The following is an 18,478-nucleotide window of genomic DNA, read 5'->3' on the forward strand; positions in this document are numbered from 1 at the left end:
GTTCCTCTGTTCCATCTCTTCCACCCAATAGGCTCAGGGTGTGTAGAGCATTCATGCACTCAGTGAGTATCTACTGAATGTATGATGTGTGTGTGCACCAGGTGTAATTCCAGGAGGTGGGAATACAACAGTGCACAGAACAACAAAAATCCTTGACTGCTGAGGTTTGTTCTAAACAGTGATAAGGGCAAAATCTAAAACACAACCCATTGAAGGGATAGAAAGGGATAGTGGGAATGCAATCTGAAATGCCAGGAAGTCCTCATTGGATAAAACCAGGAAGGAGGTGAGGGAGTAAGCCAGATGGACATGTGAGGTAGGAGCCACATGGATAGGAAACAAAGAGCAACTAGAAAGACCCTGCAGCAAGTCCTGTGTGTCTGAGAATCATGAAGCTGCCAGGGTGACAGAAGTAGAGGGAAGCTGGAAAATAGTGGGAGAGGTAGGTAGGTAGGAAAGGTTGAAAACAGTAGTGTCACAATGGTTGGTATTTTTGTGCCAGACCTAGGACTTGAACTCAGGGCCAGGGTACTGTCCCTGAGATTTTTTTTTGCTCGAGGCTAGTGTTCTATCACTTGAGGCACAGCTCTACTTCCACCTTTTTGGCAGGAGATAAGAGTCTCATACTTTCCTGCCTGGCTGGCTTCAAACCACAATCCTCAGTTCTCAGCCTGCTAAGGATTACAGGCACAAGGCACCAGCACCCAGCGCGGGTGATTTTTAATTTCTCTTTTATGCTTTTCAGGATTTTGCAGTCTCTAGTGCTTTAAATCCCCATAAGCAATAATATTAGTTCTTCTAATTGTAAAACAATATATGTCCACTGTAAAATATCAACCAAAACAAAAGCAGGGGGCAAAAGAAAATATAATTGGCATAAAAAATCAGGGAGCAGTTTTGTTTTCTTCAATCAGGCCTTCAATTATATTCTGTTAAATCCTCCTAAGTAACTGGGGTAAAAAAGGAAAAAAAATATGAATAAAGGACGCACCCCTCCCCAAAATATTGGAAGCCTATAAATGTTACCTTATATGGCAAAGTTTTTGCAAATGTGAATCAAGATCTTCAGAGAGGAGGATTACTCTGGGATTATCTGGTTGGGTCCTGAATGCTATTATATGTGTGCTTATGATCGAGGGACAGGCAGAGGGAAGAGGATAAAGCAGTGTGACCACAGATGAACAGACTGCAGTGATGTGGCCACAAGATACCAACAGCCACTGGAATCTGGAAGAGGCAAGGAGCAGGCTCTCACAAGAGCAACTGAGCTGGGTGTGGTGGTGCATACTATAACCCCAATACTTGGGAGGCAGAGAGAGAGAGAGAGAGAGAGAGAGAGAGAGAGAGAGAGAGAGAGAGAGAGAGAGAGAGAGAGAGAGTCCAACCCGGACTACATAGGAAGAGACTACCGCAAAAAATAAAATAAAGAGATTCCTGAGACAACACAGTTCTGTCAGTATCTTGTTCTTGGCCCATGGAAACTGAATTTGGACTTCTGATTTATAGAACCTTGAAGGGAATAAACTTCTGTTGTTTCAAACTGGTAAATACCAAGGTAAACTGGTAAACGGGTTGTTTTAATACAACAGAGCAGGTTAGCCTGAATTTGAAGCTGTTTATATGCTGGCAGTGAGTATTGTTAAAGCAACATGTGCATAAATGTGGGCTTTAGCTCCTCCAAACTGTACTGGGTGTGTCAAGAATGTCCCCCTTGAGCTAGTGACTCATGTCTATTATCCTAACCACTCAGGAGGCTGAGATCGAGAGGATTACAGTTCAAAGCCAATCCAGGCAGAAACATCTGTGAGATTCTGTCTCCAAAATAACCAGCAAAAAGCAAAGTTGGAGGCATGAAAACCTAAGTGGTAAGACCAGCCAAGCAAGGAAGCTGATGAGTATGAGGCTCCGAGTTCAAATCCTAGTACCACCAAAAAAAAAAGAATAAAGATTTCCTTCCTTCATTTTTAGTAGTCGTTGTTGGACGTGTACTTTTCTTTTTTTCTTTTTTTTTTGGTTGGTCATGGGGCTTGAACTCTGGCTGCTGTTCCTGACCTCTTTTGCTCAGGGCTAGTGCTCTATTACTTTGAGCCACAATGCCACTTCTGGTTTTCTGGTGGTTAATTGGAGAAAAGTCTTATGGACTTTCCTGCCAGGGTTGGCTTCAAACCACAATCCTCAGATCTCAGCTTCCTGAGTAGCTAGGATTACAGGCATAAGCCATCAGTGCCCAGCTGTGACCCTCCTTTTCTGGGTCTCACAACAGAGGTCTGAATCAAGGTCTCCTTGGGGTACAGTAAAGTCACAAGTAAGGAAGATCTCCCATCCAGGCAGTCACCCTGGCAGTCAAGCCAGGCTTCATGGTATCACTGTAAGTGGTTATTCTAGATAACCAAGCAGAGGACACTTGTGTTCACAAGACCAAAAGCTCAGTTTGCTAAAGGACTTTCACTGGAACAGACTTATTTCACACCCTGGCCAGAAGGAACAGCTGAGGAAAAAGCAGCACTGCTTACTAACCATGAGTGGCAGCAGCCAGCTGTGTAGCTGATGCTCTCAGATTGTGCCAAAGTGGACATGGTTATACCAAGAAAGCCTTGATGAGAACAGAGGTCCCAGAGGAACATATGGAAGGATAACTGGGACTGGAGGAGTAGAATGCCTGCTCAAAGAGCAGCCCAATAGAATAAGAAGGAAGGGCAGGATGGAACTGAAAATCTTCCACCCTGGAATGTCTTTCTCAGTATCCAATCAATCTAAGTTTCTGTCTGGATTCTTGTGACCAGCGGCAGGAAGAGTCCTTGTCTTCACTGTTTTCAGTATAGAAGCTCCCTGTGCAGAGCTGGACTGAGCCCCAGGAGCATAACCCACCCACATACCTGTGTGGAGGCGAAGGACAACATGATGCCTGGCCTTAGAGAGATCAGCAACTATCAGGAACTGAAATGCAGTCCCTTAGGACTCTGGACAAACAATAAGGCAGGAAAATACTTGGGGTTGGGGGGAGGTCTGCTGGCCAGCACTGAGATCTGGGCTGCAGGTGGCTAAGGCTACCATCTCTGGCCTTATAATGACTAGGAAACTCTCAGATTTTCCATTATTGCCCATTTTCAGATATTTGCTCCTATTGTCAAACTATATACTCAACAACTGGTTCTGGTCATCACTGGAAAACAGGCAATGTGCCCAGGCCCCTTCACCCACCACAAAGAGAAACATTTTTTTTTTTTAATGTGTGTGATAGTAACACTGAATTATGTGTCATTACTGAATGTTACAGCACAAGCTTGGAAAAAGGGAAGGCAAGCAAGAACGGATAGGAAGCCCTCCCAAACCAGCAGACCTGCTTCTGCCTCTGGTTTTCGGGGTGAGGCCTGATTCTGCCCCTGGTTTTCAGGGTGTTCCAGGAGGTTTGAATAAACAACTTCCACAACGGAGGCTTCCCCAATCTCACCTGGAGATTAGGGAGAAAGCAAGGCTTGAGGGGTACCACAGTGTATGAGCAGCAAACGACCAGCAGGGGAACTTTGCTCGGTCATCCCAGCTGTGGTGAGCCCACTTCCTCCCTCCAGAAAAGTACAGGACTCAAATGCTTTGCACAGCAAGAAGGGAGAGAGGTGACCACAGCCACCAGTATGTGTTGCCATTGCTGGCCCTGGCCTGGTCTCAGGCCCTAGAAGGGGCCGCCAGCCCAAGGCATTTAGTGGCCAACTCTATGGAACTTACTGACCTGGGGGAAGGGTGGGCCACAGAGAAAAATGTATCTGGATAAATCCAGGAATCCAGCAAACATCCTCCCAGTCACCAAGGTACCTCCCTCCCATAGATAATGAGGATGCCATTCAGGGCTTTTCCTAGACCCTTTGACCACCTGCTCTGTGTCTACCTCCTGCTGAGCCCCAACTCTTCCCTGCATCCACTTTGTTGACTTCTGGGACACCTCTCCCATTGTTCCTCCTGGCTCAGCCACATGCGGTGACTCCTCCTTTCTACAATTAGCCAGTTCTCAAATAAGAACCATCCACACCCTTCCGGTTCCCCCTGTCTCAAATATGTGGTTAATCTAGCTCCCCACACCAAATCATAAAAGTACCTAAAGACTACCCACTATACCCATTCAGATCTTCAAACATGAATCAGAAAGGAACCCTGGGATTTTGGGAACACTGTGACGGACTCAAGAACTGAAAGTTCTTATGTCTTCTGTCCTACAGAAAAGTCTACACAGCAAGCCTGTTCTCTAATGGCAGGTTTTCTGTGCTTGCTGCCCAGGTCTGAAACTGGCTTAAGAGTGGGCAGGGCTCCTCCTTTCTCTATGGGGGCTGGAGGAAAAACTGCTTAGCCTTTATCAGAACTATGGCTGTTAACCCCACTGCAAGGTAGGTCTCTGGGAGTGCCAGAGTTAATGTGGACTCTGGCTGTAGGCTTTGGGTAGCAGGAATCTGAGCGCCTGCCAGTTACAGTGGATAAGGCAAAGAATAAACTACTCCACTGCTGTGCCTACAAGAAAAGGGCACAAGGCAGAGGAAGCAGAATAGCCTACTCACTCAAATAGCAACAACTGGGGAGAGGTCTACAATCCATCCATTTTGATACTTACAGTTTTCAGTGGGCTGGGGCTGTATCTCAGTGGTAAGGCCCTTGTGTACCCTGGTTTCCATCTCAACAAAATCTTTCAAGGACTTCCACAGATGCTGTTTCTCTTTTCTTCATACTCCCTCCATCTCCCCTAAACATTCTCCTCCATCTCCATTATCTGTGGGTAATTTCCCAGTGCTCAGAAAGGAAGGAACATGCTACTTAAGGAGATAGCAGGAGATACCCAGGCCTTCTCAGTGTTCCAGGGTTCAAGAAGGTGGCTTGTGCCAGGCCAGGGCCTCAAGCAGGAATCTGAACAAAGCCCAAACCTAGAAGCAGAAATTTCCCAGAAGACCAGGAATGAAAGATGGGCAGAGCACATATTTTGGTTTGGATGCCTACACTGATCAGAATTCTCCCACCTCCTGCCTGCAGCCACAATATTGACAGGTTGCTAAGAGTTCCTCGAGGGCTGGAGTCTATCCCAAGGAAAGAGGAAAGCTGGATGGCTGGGCCTTGCCAGACCCATGGAGGCGCATCGCTGACCTCCGTCTTGCTGTGGCAAGAAGCCCAGACTTGTTATATAAAAGATCTGGCCTGCAGCTGGAGGCTGAGCAAAAAACACGCAGCTTAGAGCCTATGCCTTTCCAACCAGCCAGGGAACGTCGGAAGCCAACCCTGCCTTGGGTTGACAGAGAGCTAACAGAGGAGAGGGACAGGGACTGGGGGCTTCCTAGAAGGCTGTAGCCAGAAATGAGAGAGATAGAGATAAGCTACCTGCCTGGGCCAAAGTGGGCCAAAGTTCACACACCTGAAACCACCTTAAGCCCTGCTCCTCCAGGAGACCCTCTTAGAGTAGGTACATCATCTAGCTTGAGAAGTCCCTCTGAAAGTCATGCCAAAAGTGGCACGTGCTCCCAGAGCTTGGGACGGAGAAGCAAAGCCTTCTATTTTCCCTGCCTTGTCAAAGGAACACAGTGCTGGGGCTCCCAGGAACTCCATCTGCTACCTGCAGTGTGTTCTGCCTTCACCTATTACTAGAGCTAATGAGGGCCCTTAATGTTAACTTGTTTTAAACTTCCTGTTTTAATTTCTATTGATTCAAGGTGGGGCATTCCCAGGAGAATCTTGCTTCTCTAAATTCTGTCAGACATTTGGCCCCATCTCATCCTTTGGCTGCATCTTCACTGGCCTTCACAGAACTGGAATCTAAACTCAGAGGCCAAATCTTGTCCTCATTTCCTTATTCTTCATTCCAACATACTAAGACCAGGCATAGGCATCCAAACACTCATTAATAACATTTGAAAATGGATCTCATTTTTAAAAAAAGAAAAATGAGAGAAAGAAAGAGAGAAAGAGGAAGGAAGGAAGGAAGGAAGGAAGGAAGGAAGGAAGGAAGGAAGAGAGAAAGAGGAAGGAAGGAAGAAGGAAGGAAGGAAGGAAGGAAGGAAGGAAGGGAAGGAGGGAGGAGAGAGGGAGGGAGGGAGGGAAGGAACAGACTTGCTCAGAAGAGGAGGCAGAGTGAACTGCAGTAGGAAACATATCACCTGCCTTCCCATGACCTCAAAGTAGGCAGGACAGGCACACTACACTCAGTGTTCAATTATCACTCAGAATGGAGGGCTGATGGCGAGGCCCAATGTTCTTTCCTTCCTGTCTCCACCTGTCCAAGCACAATTTAGGAATCCACTTCAATTGCATCAAAAGGGAGCCTTGACTCTTATCAACTCAACTGCTAAAAATGTTCAAGTCCTGAATCAGATTAAGAAACATCTTTGTGGGCTGGGAAGGTAGCTGAGTGGTAGAGTGCTCGCCTTGCATGTATGAGGCCCTGGGTTCGATTCCTCAGCAGCACAAAAGCAGAAAAAGCCGGAAGTAGGTGCTATGGCTCAAGTGGTAGAGCGCTAGCCTTGAGCTGAAGAGCTGAGGGATAGCGAGTTCAGGCCCCACGACCAACCAAGAAAAAAAAAAAAAAAAAAGAAACATCTTTGTGTGATTTCACAAATAAGATGACTTCTTGTTCAGACTAATACTATCTTACCCCAAAACTAACACATGGACTGGATGGTCCAAGATTCCTTCCAAGCTCAGAATTCTTAAGTGAGCCTGGCATTGGTGGCTCATACATGTGATCCTAGCTACTCAGGAGGCTAAGATCTGAGGATTACAGTTCAAGTCAGCTTGGGCAGGAAAGTCCATGAGACTCTTACCTCTAACCATCAGAAAACTGGAAGTAGCTCAAAGTGGTAAAGGGCTAGCCTTGAGCAAAAGAAACTCGGGACAGCACCCAGACCCTGAGAGTTCGAGCCCCATGACCAAAAACGCAAAAAAAAAAACAAAAACAAAAAATTCTTAAAAGAGAAGAGCAAGTTAAATCAAATATTGAAGGGAAAGAAGAACCTGGTCTCCTGGAACCCTAGAGAGGGCTGTTGGCAATGTATTGTCTGAGAGCTTCCTACTCCTGTCCCTCTATTGGGATCTATCCTGGGTCAGCATACTCACTGGACATTTCCTCCAGCTGTGTGGGGAATACAAACTCAAATGAATGCGGGCCTTAGTTTAATTTTAGCAAGGTCAATCTCCTCTTAAACCTAAATTCCAAAATCAGCTGTTGATTATCCACACATGAACCCTGAATGCCAAACTGAAAACCCCAGCAGCTTGATGCCTTTCCTCCACCAGGCAGGTGGAAGGCAAACTCATTTTCATCTAAATTTGCGAAGAAAAACAAGCTGATAAACAGCAGGTGACAAAAGCTTCTATGTACAACCAAAACCCAGGACAAGTCATCTTGATGACTGAGAGTTGATGGGTGGGCCAAAGGCCTCCCAGCCATCCCTCCCAATCCCTCCTGATCCCATTAGGAGAGAGCTGAATTACCTGGGTGGCCTTGTCATTGGTACAGCAGGTGAAGGCCCCATCGGTATCCCGTGGCCACTGGCCCAGAAGGTAGGAAGTGAGGATGGTGTCCAGGGAGAATGTTCGTCGGACCTGGGGTGGCTGAGGCCTATACACTGACTTTTCTGGGGCCACCGAACATGGGACACTGGCTGAAAGAGAGCACAGCCGGCACGCCTTGTAGTCAACATAAAGGAAGGAGATGTGGCAGCCAGCTTTCTCTCTTCTAGGAAACCTCTGGCTGCCACATCTTTACTTCCTTCCTGAGAGAATTTGAAGCAGCCTAGAAAAACATATGCAGTCTAACAAAAGCTTTCCTGACCTAACTTTATCATTGGGAACAACTCATAGCATTTCAGTTTGGACTTACAGGTTACTTTATACATGTATTCTATCTTGTTCCTGGTGTACGATAAACTGGAACTCCTAAGTCTGCTCACAGTTTCCTGAGAGTAGCACTGTTTCCCATCATAAAAAAGGGAACTCTATGTACATGGACAAAACCCAAACTTTCTTCCCTTTTATTTCCTGTCCTCTTTCCTCCTGCCAGCATCCATGGCAGGGCTGCTATATACAAATCTCACTCAATTAACTGAAGGATTGTTTGTATTTCCTTCAGGACTAGTTCACTCCAGGAAACCTGGGTGACTAGGATGAGAACTGTATTAACTATTTTCAACAATCCAGGATGGAGGAGTCCAGTTCAGGAAAACATCTAAGTGCCTTCTAGCTAAATGGGACAAAAATAATACAATTGTAAGTCCATTCATTTTATTTTACCATGGTTGAAGATTTCAGAATGAAAGCAAAAGCTCATACATTTGATAAAACTTAAGGACTCTGGGTCATCTGGAAGTTTCAGTGGTCCGGGGCTAAAACCCCAGCTTCCATAGCCATATTCAAAACATTTCACTAATATCTCTAAAGGTTCTCTCCTTTAAACAGTACAAAATGCTTTCACCTCTGTAGTAATCCTTTGATAATTTATGTGTATATTAAGCACAGCAAAATGGACTGGGAACTGTAGGTATAAACAGACTTGAAGAACTTCATACTAAAAAGACACTAAAAGGTTGGCAGTTCCTCAAAAAGTTAAACTTAGAATAACTTAGGATCCGGCAATTCTACCTCTAGGTATATACCTTCCAGAAAAATGGAAAGCAAGGGCCTGAAAAGATATTTGTACACAGGTGATCATAGCAACATCAATCATGATAGGTAAAAAGTGGAGGCAGGGGCTGGGAAGGTGGCTCAGTGGTAGAGCGTTTGCCTTGCATGCATGAGGCCCTGGGTTCGATTCCTCAGCACCACATAAGAAAATAGAAAAAAGCCGGAAGTGGCTCTGTGGCTCAAGTGGTAGAGCGCTAGCCTTGAGCTGAAGAGCTGAGGGACAGCGCCCAGGCCCAGAGTTCAGGCCCCACTACCAGACCCCCCCCCCAAAAAAAGTGGAGGCAACCTCAGATGATGCTAAGTGAAAATAAACTAGACACAAAAGCAAATGCTATCTATTCCACTTATAGTTCACTTCTATGAGGTACCTAGAATAGGCAGATTCCTAGGAAATAGGGATAAGGGCTCCCAGGGAGTTAGCAGAAGAAATGGGAGTTATTGTTTAATAGGTACATTTTCTGTTTCGGGGGATAAAATAGTTTTGGAGCCAGTCGCTGGTAGCTCACAAGTGGCTGAGATTTGAGGGTCATGGTTTGAATCTAGCTCGTGCAAACAAATCCAAATAACACACTTATTTCCAATTAAACAGCAAGCCAAAAGTGGAGGTGGGGCTCAAGTAGCAAAGTGCCACCATAAGTGAAAAAATCAAACAAGAGCTCAAGGCCCAGAGTTCAAACCCCAGTACAGGCACAAAAAAATCTGGAAAAGGTCAGTAGTGATGATTGTATACATTATGAATGTATTTAATGCCACTGAATTGCAAACTGAAAATGCTTAAAAGTTTAAAATGATAAACTCTAGATTTTTTTTGTTATCACAGTAAAAAAAAAGACAAATAATCATACACATTCCTCAAATTCAGCTAAACATATTAATGTATTATTTTGATATGCTTGTCATCAGTATAAAATATACATTATGTTCTGCTTTGTTCTTCCCATTTCCTAATAACTCCATTACCAAGTTTTAACACCCTACATTTTGGTTGTGTGTGTGTGTGTGTCCTGGGGCTTGAACTCAGAGCCCAGGAACTATCCCTGAGTTCTGTTGCTTAAAGCTAGTGCTCTACCAGTTATGGCCAGAGCTCCACAACTAGCTTTTTGCTAATTAATTGGAGATAACAGTCTCATGGATTTTCCTGCCCAGGCTGGCTTCAAACCGTGACTCTCAGATCTCAGCCTGCTGACTAGCTAGGATTACAAGCATGAACCATCAGTACCTGGCTTCATTTCTGTTCATTTTTAAAGATTATGATAAAGATTATGATATACCGGGCTGGGAATGTGGCTTAGTGGTAGAGTGCTTGTCTAGCATGCATGAAGCCCTGGGTTCGATTCCTCAACACCACATAAACTGAAAAAAAAGAAAAACCCTCAAATCTCCATACTCAGGGATAATCACTGTTAATATTATGAGGTTTATGTACTTACTTTCTGTGGGTGCGTATACATATAATACTTCAAAATAAATGGGGTCATACTGTACACATTATTTTGTCATGTTTTTACCTAGTATCAATACTCATTCCAAACCAATACAAGCCGACTATAACACATCTTTTTTTTTGTTGTTTGTTTTGAGATAGTGTCTTGCTAAGTCAGACCAAGCTGGCCTTAAACTCAAGATCCTCTTGTCTCTGCCTCCCTAGGGCTGTGAACTACCAGGCCTCCCAACATTTCCATATTAAAACTCTTCAAAAAGTTCTTTCAAAGCCAGGCCCCAGTGGTTCACGCCTGTAATCCTAGCTACTCAGGAGGCTGAGATCTGAGAATCACAGTTCAAAGCCATCAGGGCAGGAAAGTCCTTGAGACTCTTATCTCCAATAAACCACTCAGAAAACCGGAAGTGGCGCTGTGGCTCAAGTGGTAGAGCACCTTGAGCTGAAGAGTTCAGGGTCAGTGCCCAAGCCCAGAGTTCAAGCTCCACAACCAACAACAACAAAAAAGTTCTTTCAAAGATTGGAGTCAAAGGACTTATGTTCTGTCCTCTTACTTTTCCTTTATGCATCACTTCTCTGGATGCTGGACAAAAGCACACTATGTATAATTTCCCATCACTGTCCTGGGCCTTTCCTCCAAGGTTTGGCCCAGTGCTAAAACTGGAGCCATCTGTCAAGCCAGCTCAACTGCCTCTAGCTCCACTCAACCAAGCCTCAGGATCCTGGGAATCCCCTTCAATGAGTGTCTATGAATTTTGTTTCCACATAATACATTGTACTCTTCCATGACATACCACCCTCTCTCTTGGTATTTGGGACTCCTAGATAATAAACAGCCCAAGGCTGAGGCCTGGCTCTGTATCCCAAGTCTAGAGCATAAGGTTAGTAATTGTCAGGCACCCAAGGACATGAATAAAATTAAAATAATAATAATAATAATAATAATAATAATAATAATAATAATAATAATAGAAGGGTAAACCTGCCAGGTGCTGGTAGCTCACACCTGTAAGCCTAGCTACTCAGGAGACTGAGATCTGAAGATCATGGTTTGAAGCCAGCCTGAGCCTCTTTTCTCCAATTATCCACCAGAAAACCAGAAATGGCACTGTGGCTCAAAATGGTAGAGCTCTAGCCTTGAGCAAAAGAGCACAGGGACAGCACCCAGCCCAGAGTTCAAGCCCCATGACCAATTAAAACAAACAACAAAAAAAGAATAAACCTCTAATTATACCCTGGATTCTGGTTTTCTAATTATACCCTAGATCCATGCTCAGCCTACTCACCTTGAGTAAAGACTCCATAGCTATTTGCCTTTTGTCCTCCTTTCTGAGGCTCTGCAGGGCTCAATCTCTTTCTTTCCTTCCCTGTGTCCTTGTCACCCAGTGAGTTAGTAACAAGCCCACTAGTGCAACCCAACTTCATCTCCTACACCAGCATTTAAATCACTCTTTTTTTTTTTTCTGTACTGCATTTAAGATTAAAAGTGGCAATCCAGGCTGGGAAGGTGGCTCAGTAGTAGAGTGCTTGCCTTGTATGCATGAGGCCCTGGGTTTGATTCCTCAGCACCACATAAGCAGAAAAAGTCAGAAGTGGTGCTGTGGCTTAAGGGGTAGAGCACTAGCCTTGAGCTGAAGAGCTGAGGGACAGTGCCCAGGTCCAGAGTTCAGGTCCCATGACCGACCCTCCCCCCCAAAAAAAAAAAGTGGCAATCCAAACTTCTAGGAGCTTTTGCCCATGTAAGAAGCCAGCTCAGACCCTGTGGGCTTCCATCAAATCCATCCCTAAAGAGTCTGGTGATAGGCAGGCTGGACCTCTGGAAAGAAGCTTTGCAACATTACAATAAAAGATAACCAAAGATGCAGGTGGCAAGCAGGTGAGCAAGTAATAGGCATACAGGCTAAAATATGATCCTAAGGGGCTACCTCATCCTTGTATCAAAGGAAAAAAATTGACTGCTGACTGCAGGGTGAAGAAATAAGCTATTGGGAGAAAGATCTCTTGGGGCCCCCTACTTCCATCCCCCAAGTCACTGTGATAATCTCCTTTAGTACTTTCAAGTTGGCCCCATCCCCACAAAGTACTTCATGCGATATAACTTTTTACTTTATTGTCAGCTCCAGAAAGGGTTAGGAAGAGACTGAGGAGGAAAACAAAGCATAGAGAATTATAGTCTTGGGGGAGGGAAAGTGGTCGAAAAACGAGGGAAGGGGAAACAATGTTCAACAAGAAATGTACTCATTACCTTATGTAACTGTAACCCCTCTGTACATCATCTTTACAATAAAATTAAATTAAAAAAAAAAAAAAGACTCATAGTCTGCCAGCTGGGCACCAGTAGTTCATGACTATAATCCTAGATACTCAGGAGGCTAAGATCTAGGAATCACTATTTGAAGGAAGCCTGGGCTTTTCCCGTGAGACTCTCATATCCAATTAACTACCAACAAAGTGGGAAATGGAGCTATAGCTCAAGCGGTAGAATGCTAACCTTGAGCAAAAAAAAAAAAAAAAAAAAAAAAAACTCAGGAAGAGTACCCAAGCCCTGAGTTCAAGCCCTAGGACTGGCACAAAAAAAAAAAAAAAAAAAGAAGAAGAAAGGAGAAGAAAGAAGAAAGAAGAAAGAAGAAGAAGAAGAAGAAGAAGAAGAAGAAGAAGAAGAAGAAGAAGAAGAAGAAGAAGAAGAAGAAGAAGAAGAAGAAGAAGAAGAAGAAGAAGAAGAAATAATTATATTCTCTGCTGCCACTCTAAGCCTCCTTTCTTCTAGGTCAATTGTGCAACTGTTCCCTGAGCTCACTGCCTCTTGCACTGCAGACACTCACCAAGGTTTCAGGGACACCTGCCTGGATCCCTGGAGGATGGATTGCTTTTTAAGCCCCATTCAGGGATAACACATCTAGGAGGAAATAGCAGGTCTGACCATGAGGTTGGCAACATCTTTGTTTTTTTGTTTCTTGAGGAAGCTTTTGGAACCTGGTGTCAAAGATTCTGTGTCTAGGACAATTTTAACCACACTCATTTTATACCAGTTTCTGTTCAACAAGTTAAGAGTTCAGTTTCAAAGGTTCAAAAGGTTCAGTGATCCTAGTGGTACTTTGTTCCCAGTACTCACAGTGGTAGGGAACACTCAGAATCCTGGAATTTAGTATGAGAATCTAACTACTCAAATTTTGCTCGTCTACATTCTTTCTGACCATCTGATTCACAAAGATTCTGTGGTCTTCAGGGATCCTGACTTCTCCATATATATGATCATAGAAATTGTAAAAGGAGGGCTGGGAAGTTGGCTCAGTGGTAGAGTGCTTGCCTTGCAAGCATGAGGCCCTGGGTTCAATTCCTCAGCACCACATAAGCAGAAAAAAGCCGGAAGTGGTACTGTGGCTCAAGTGGTAGGGCACTAGCCTTGAGCTGAAGAGCTAAGGGACAGCGCCCAGGCCCAGAGTTCAGGCCCCATGACCGACAAAAAAAAAGAAAAAAGAAAGAAAGAAATTGTAAAAGGGAAATTAAAAAAGGAAGGAGGGATGGAAGGGGTGAAAGGACTGAGAAGAGAGCTAGCAGCCCATGCACATGGCAGCCTCTGCCTCCCTCCCCACTGCAGACCTGCCAGAACCTCACTGTTTCCAAGTCCAGTTGGAATCTCTGCATTTGCTTCTTTTCCTTAGCTGAGGAAATGGCTAGGCCTCAGCCTTCTCTCCATAGGGACCACATCCCTACACAGGGGGCTGGCTTGCCTCCTAGCTTGCCACGAGACAGAATTACCTCTGTCTCAGAGCCCTCAGCTAGGCACCAATGCCTGCCCACACTCCAAAATTCTTGGCATGTCCCAGTGCCTCTGAGACTAAAATGTCATGTTTCTTTCATTCCTAAGAAATAAGGGAGGGGCCCTTTTATAAGGTTTTAATAGGAAAAAAAAATCTGCCTCTTATTTCATAAACCTCCCCCAAATGGTTTGGTAAGCACCTGCTGCTTTGAGCACCAGAACTGATTAAGGGATAAACCAAGGTATTAATTTCCCCCAAATGTAACACAAACCAGAGCCAAAGTCAGACACTGATGTGTTTCTGTGCCATCCTTAAAGGGGCCACAGGCTGGCAGGCATATTGTGGCCCACAGTATCTGGACAAGGACTAAGATGTCAGCAAGAGTAGGTTTTCCCTAGCTCTGTTTCACTGTGATGTGTCTTCCGCCAACACTATCCCCCTCACTGGGCCCACTCTACCTCTGCACCCAGGGCATCCTCAGCCTGAGTTGCCACCCAGGGATGCTAGGAGGCAAAGAAGAGATGAAAACATTTTACTCCTTTAAGGTTGAAGATGGGGGTGCAATGGGGAAAAAGGAGACTACCCAGAAATAAGTGGTGATTAGTTTTAGCCACTTTACCTATAAATAACTAATCTTTTGGTCTCCTGGAAGGTACACATCTTTAGTGATAAGATACCCACCCTGCCACCCCCACCCCTAGTCCTAGGGCTTGAATTTGGTGCTTGGGCACTATCCCTGAGCCTGTTTGTGCTCAAGGCTAGCACTCTACCACATGAACCACAGAGCCACTTCCCACTTTTTGTCAGTAGTGTATTGGAGATCTCAGCCTCCGGCATAGCCAGGATTATAGGCTTGAGTTACCAGTGCCCGGCCAGGTTCTCTTTACTAGTGAGTCTAATGCAGTCTTGGACACCATTTGAGATAAATGATGCAGGGAGAATATAAAGCTGCATATAACTAACTGTACATGGTGGCACATGCCTGTAATTCCAGTTTTTGAGAGGCTTAAAACAGGAAGATGGAAAGTTCAAGGACAGCCAGAGTTACATAGTGAGATCCTGTCTCAAAAAAAAAAGCAATGAAGGTGCTTATAGAATTGGGTGGCAGCAGGACAGGTCAGCACTTAAGTTCTGAGTGCAACTGGAGGCTGACCTCAGCTGAAACCAACCTCAGCTGAGACCTACCTTAGCTGAGGATGTCTGCTAAGAAATCTCACATGTGGGCTGGGAAGGTGGCTCAGTGGTAGACTGCTTGCCTTGCATGCATGAGGCCCTGGGTTTGATTCCTCAGCACCACATAAGCAGAAGAAGCTGGAAGTGGCACTGTGGTTCAAGTGGTAGAGTGCTAACTTTGAGCTGAAGAGCTGAGGGACAGAGGCCAGGCCCAGAGTTCAGGCCCCATGACCAACAAAAAAAAGAAGGAAAGAAATCTCACATGTGAGTGTAGTTGTGGTCATGGCCATGGGCTTATCCTTCCCTTATGTGCAAACTGGAAAGATCTGAATAGTGGGTTCTGCCCTGTGCGATTATGGCTAAAAGATAGGAAGTGTTGAGAGGTGACAACGGTTGCTTGTGGTTGGAGGATGAACTGGTTTCATTTTTGGAAAGTACCCCTCTCAGATTTGGGAAATAGCACAATCAGCTCTTGTATCAAAGAAGAGAAGGCCCTATCATGACAGGCCATGACAAAGCAGCAGGCGCTGGGGCACCAACTGGGTGGCTGCTGCGGGAGGGTGGAGTGTCCTGTTTACAGCACCATGGGGTATTATCGGCCCATCGCATGCAGCAGCCTTCACAGCCCAGCCACCTGGCGAAGTACCCTGGCACCAGGCCAGGCCATTTCACCATGCAGCTGAGCAGTGGCGGATGCTTTGGTTCTCGGGCAACAGCAAATGGAGAAAAAAAAACAAAACAGCACACACTGGAGATAAGAAGCCTTAGGTACTATCTTCCAGAGCCACTTGGCCCTGTCTCCCAACTGCTATGCTTGTCTGGCTTTGAGGAGAGGGGCCAGGAGTAAGTGGTCAAGTGTCTGTCTGTTGATGGATAGTCAACAAGATCAACAGCACACACAACAGACAAGACATTGAACCAAGGGTGAAAGTAGGGCCCAGCACACAAGAACAGATGGCAGACTCCTTCAGGAAGCAGGTTGGCATGCCCACTGTGCACCAGCTCTGTGATAAACACTGCTGATACAAGAGGACTAAAGCAAGAAGCTGCTGGCAGGGTCCAAGTGAAAAGGCTGATGCAAACGACCCATCTGTTACAGTTACCCCAGCAGGAAGCCCCCTCGAAAATGCCCCATCAGAAGGGCCACCAATTCCTTTCTCCCATTCGGAGTCCCTTACTGGAAATCAGCTCAGGTCTAATCACACCAGCCCCGAGGAATCTGAAGAAGATGACAGCTCTTAGAAGGAGAGGACTGGAGAGAGAAAGGAAGATGATGATTCAGGAAATGAGACCATTGGAGCTGTTCTTCTCAACTTCACCACAAGCAGACTGTGGGGTGGGGGGTGTTGAGCAATTTACCAGGAGAAATCAGCCCAGGACCAAGAGGCTCTGGTTGAACATCTGGGGAGGCCATTCCACAACTTCACTATCTTTGGAACACTGCAGTAGAGAGATGCTTGGGATACAGACAAGACTTCTCTGTAGTCCTCTATTAGCATAAGGCCTAGTCATCCCCAAAATACCCAAGAGGGACTACAAAAGAAAGAGACAGCCAGTAAGATCTTAGGCATGGCAAAAACTCAACAACTAGCTGGTTCAACAAACAAGTTGTGAGTCATCTTGTCTTGTTGTCAGTCTTTGAAGCATTATTAGCACTGCTCTTGTAACCTCCGGTCTTAAAGAGAAAATAATACTTATTATAACAGAAGCAACACATATGTTACAGAAAGTAAGAACATGAGGGGCTGGGAGGTTGGCTCAGTGGTAGATTGCTTGCCTTGCATGCATGAGGCCCTGGGTTCGATTCCTCAGCACCACATAAACAAAAAGCCAGAAGTGGTGCTGTGGCTAAAGAGGTAGAGCACTAGCCTTGAGCTGAAGAGCTGAGGGACAGTGCCCAGGCCCAGAGTTCAGGCCCCACAACTGACAAAAAAAAAAAAAAAAAAGAAAGTAAGAACATGATGAACCAAAAGTAAAAGACAAATATGCAATGGCCCACTCAGAGATCACCATGGTGTAGTATCTACCCAGCTCTTCCTTCATGCACATATGTAGGCATATAGATTTTTAATAAAATCAGATTGTATAGGTTTTTTTCCTTTTTTTGTCAATTACCTTTGCCTAGGGAGGAGAGGCAGGCAGGGACAGGACAATATGGTTGAACATTGAGGGAGCAGGTCCTGCTCTAACACGTTCCCCTATGATGTAACACTTTTATTTGGGAATTTGTGTGTGTAGTGTACGTATGTGTGTGTGTGTGTTTGTGCATGCGCGTGCGTGTGTGTGTGTGTGTGTGTGTGTGTGTGTGTGTGTGTGTGTGTGTGTGCGCGCGCGCTCATGCGCACATGTACTGGTCCTGGGTCTTGAACTCAGGACCTGGGCACTGTCCCTGAACTTAAATGTTCAGGCTAGTGCTCTACTACCACTTGGGCTATAGCTCCACTCCAGCTTTCTGGTGGTTAATTGGAGATAAGAGTCTCACAGACTTTCCTGCCTGAGCTGGCTTTGAACTGCAATCCTCTCAGATCTCAGCCTCTTGAGTAGCTAGGATCACAATGCAGGAGCCACTGGCACCTGGTTTATTTGGGCAAATTTTAATCTGGAGAAGAACAAAGTAAAACAGGGATTGAAAATTCGAAATACTTCCCCAAGAACAGATTTGCAGTAAGCAGGGGAAGTTCCTTTGAGTAGCATGGCAGGGATTATTATTCTATTTCAGGACATGTGCTGGGATTAAACAATGCAGGCGTTCTCCTGCGCTAACTGTGGCCCAGGGCCACGTAACTGCTTACCTCAGAGACGTGGGTTTTGAAGGGAAGTTGTGGTGAAACTGAAATCTTCAATATGACTATTCAAGAGTTAGAAGCCTTCTGTGGAAATCCCATGGAGACCCCATTCATCCCAGCTGGTAAAATGCAATCTGGGGCTTTGAAGAGTTGCTCCCACCCAGTACTGCTAGGGATTCAACTCAGGGCTCTGAACTATATAATTCCCCAGCCCTGAATACCTCATTCAATACCAAGTCATAGCTAACTTTAACCACAACAGGGAGAAGCTCAAACAACTAGACTCAAAGGAAAAATAAGTAACATTATGTTTCCCATACCAAGAAGACTAATTACCTCAAAAAAAGTATAATGGCAAACCAGACACCAGTGGTCCATGCCTGTAATGCTAGCTACTCAGGAAGCTGAGATCTGGGGATTATGGTTCAAAGCCAGTCCGGGCAAAAAAGCTGAGACTCCTATTTCCAATTAATGATGATAAAAGCTTGAAGTGGAGTTGTAGCTCAAGTGTAAAGTACCACCATTGAGCAAAAAGGCTCAGGGACAGTGCCCAGACCTTTACTTAGTTCAAGCCCAGGACAGGTACAAACATCCACAAAAAAGAGGGATGGAGGCTCTTAAGTCACCTAGCCCAGGCCTCCCATTTCCCTAATGGTCTATCTCCACCTCCATCT

The 18,478-nt window shown here is 45.2% G+C and overlaps 1 protein-coding gene across 3 annotated transcripts in view; it reads right to left on the bottom strand.

The window, feature by feature from the left end:
- Fam117a (family with sequence similarity 117 member A) overlaps positions 1 to 18,478 on the bottom strand; it is a 53,126-nt gene that overhangs the window by 13,327 nt on the left and 21,321 nt on the right. For all 3 annotated transcript variants that reach the window (XM_070028320.1, XM_070028322.1, XM_070028321.1), the window contains one exon: positions 7,459 to 7,628. In XM_070028320.1, the coding sequence (XP_069884421.1) occupies positions 7,459 to 7,628 (170 nt within the window). The remainder of the gene's footprint in view (positions 1 to 7,458; positions 7,629 to 18,478) is intronic.

This window comes from Dipodomys merriami, unplaced genomic scaffold, assembly GCF_024711535.1.
Source record: "Dipodomys merriami isolate MVZ:Mamm:240054 unplaced genomic scaffold, mDipMer1.0.p SCAF_19, whole genome shotgun sequence".
Classification (NCBI taxonomy): Eukaryota; Metazoa; Chordata; class Mammalia; order Rodentia; family Heteromyidae; genus Dipodomys; species Dipodomys merriami.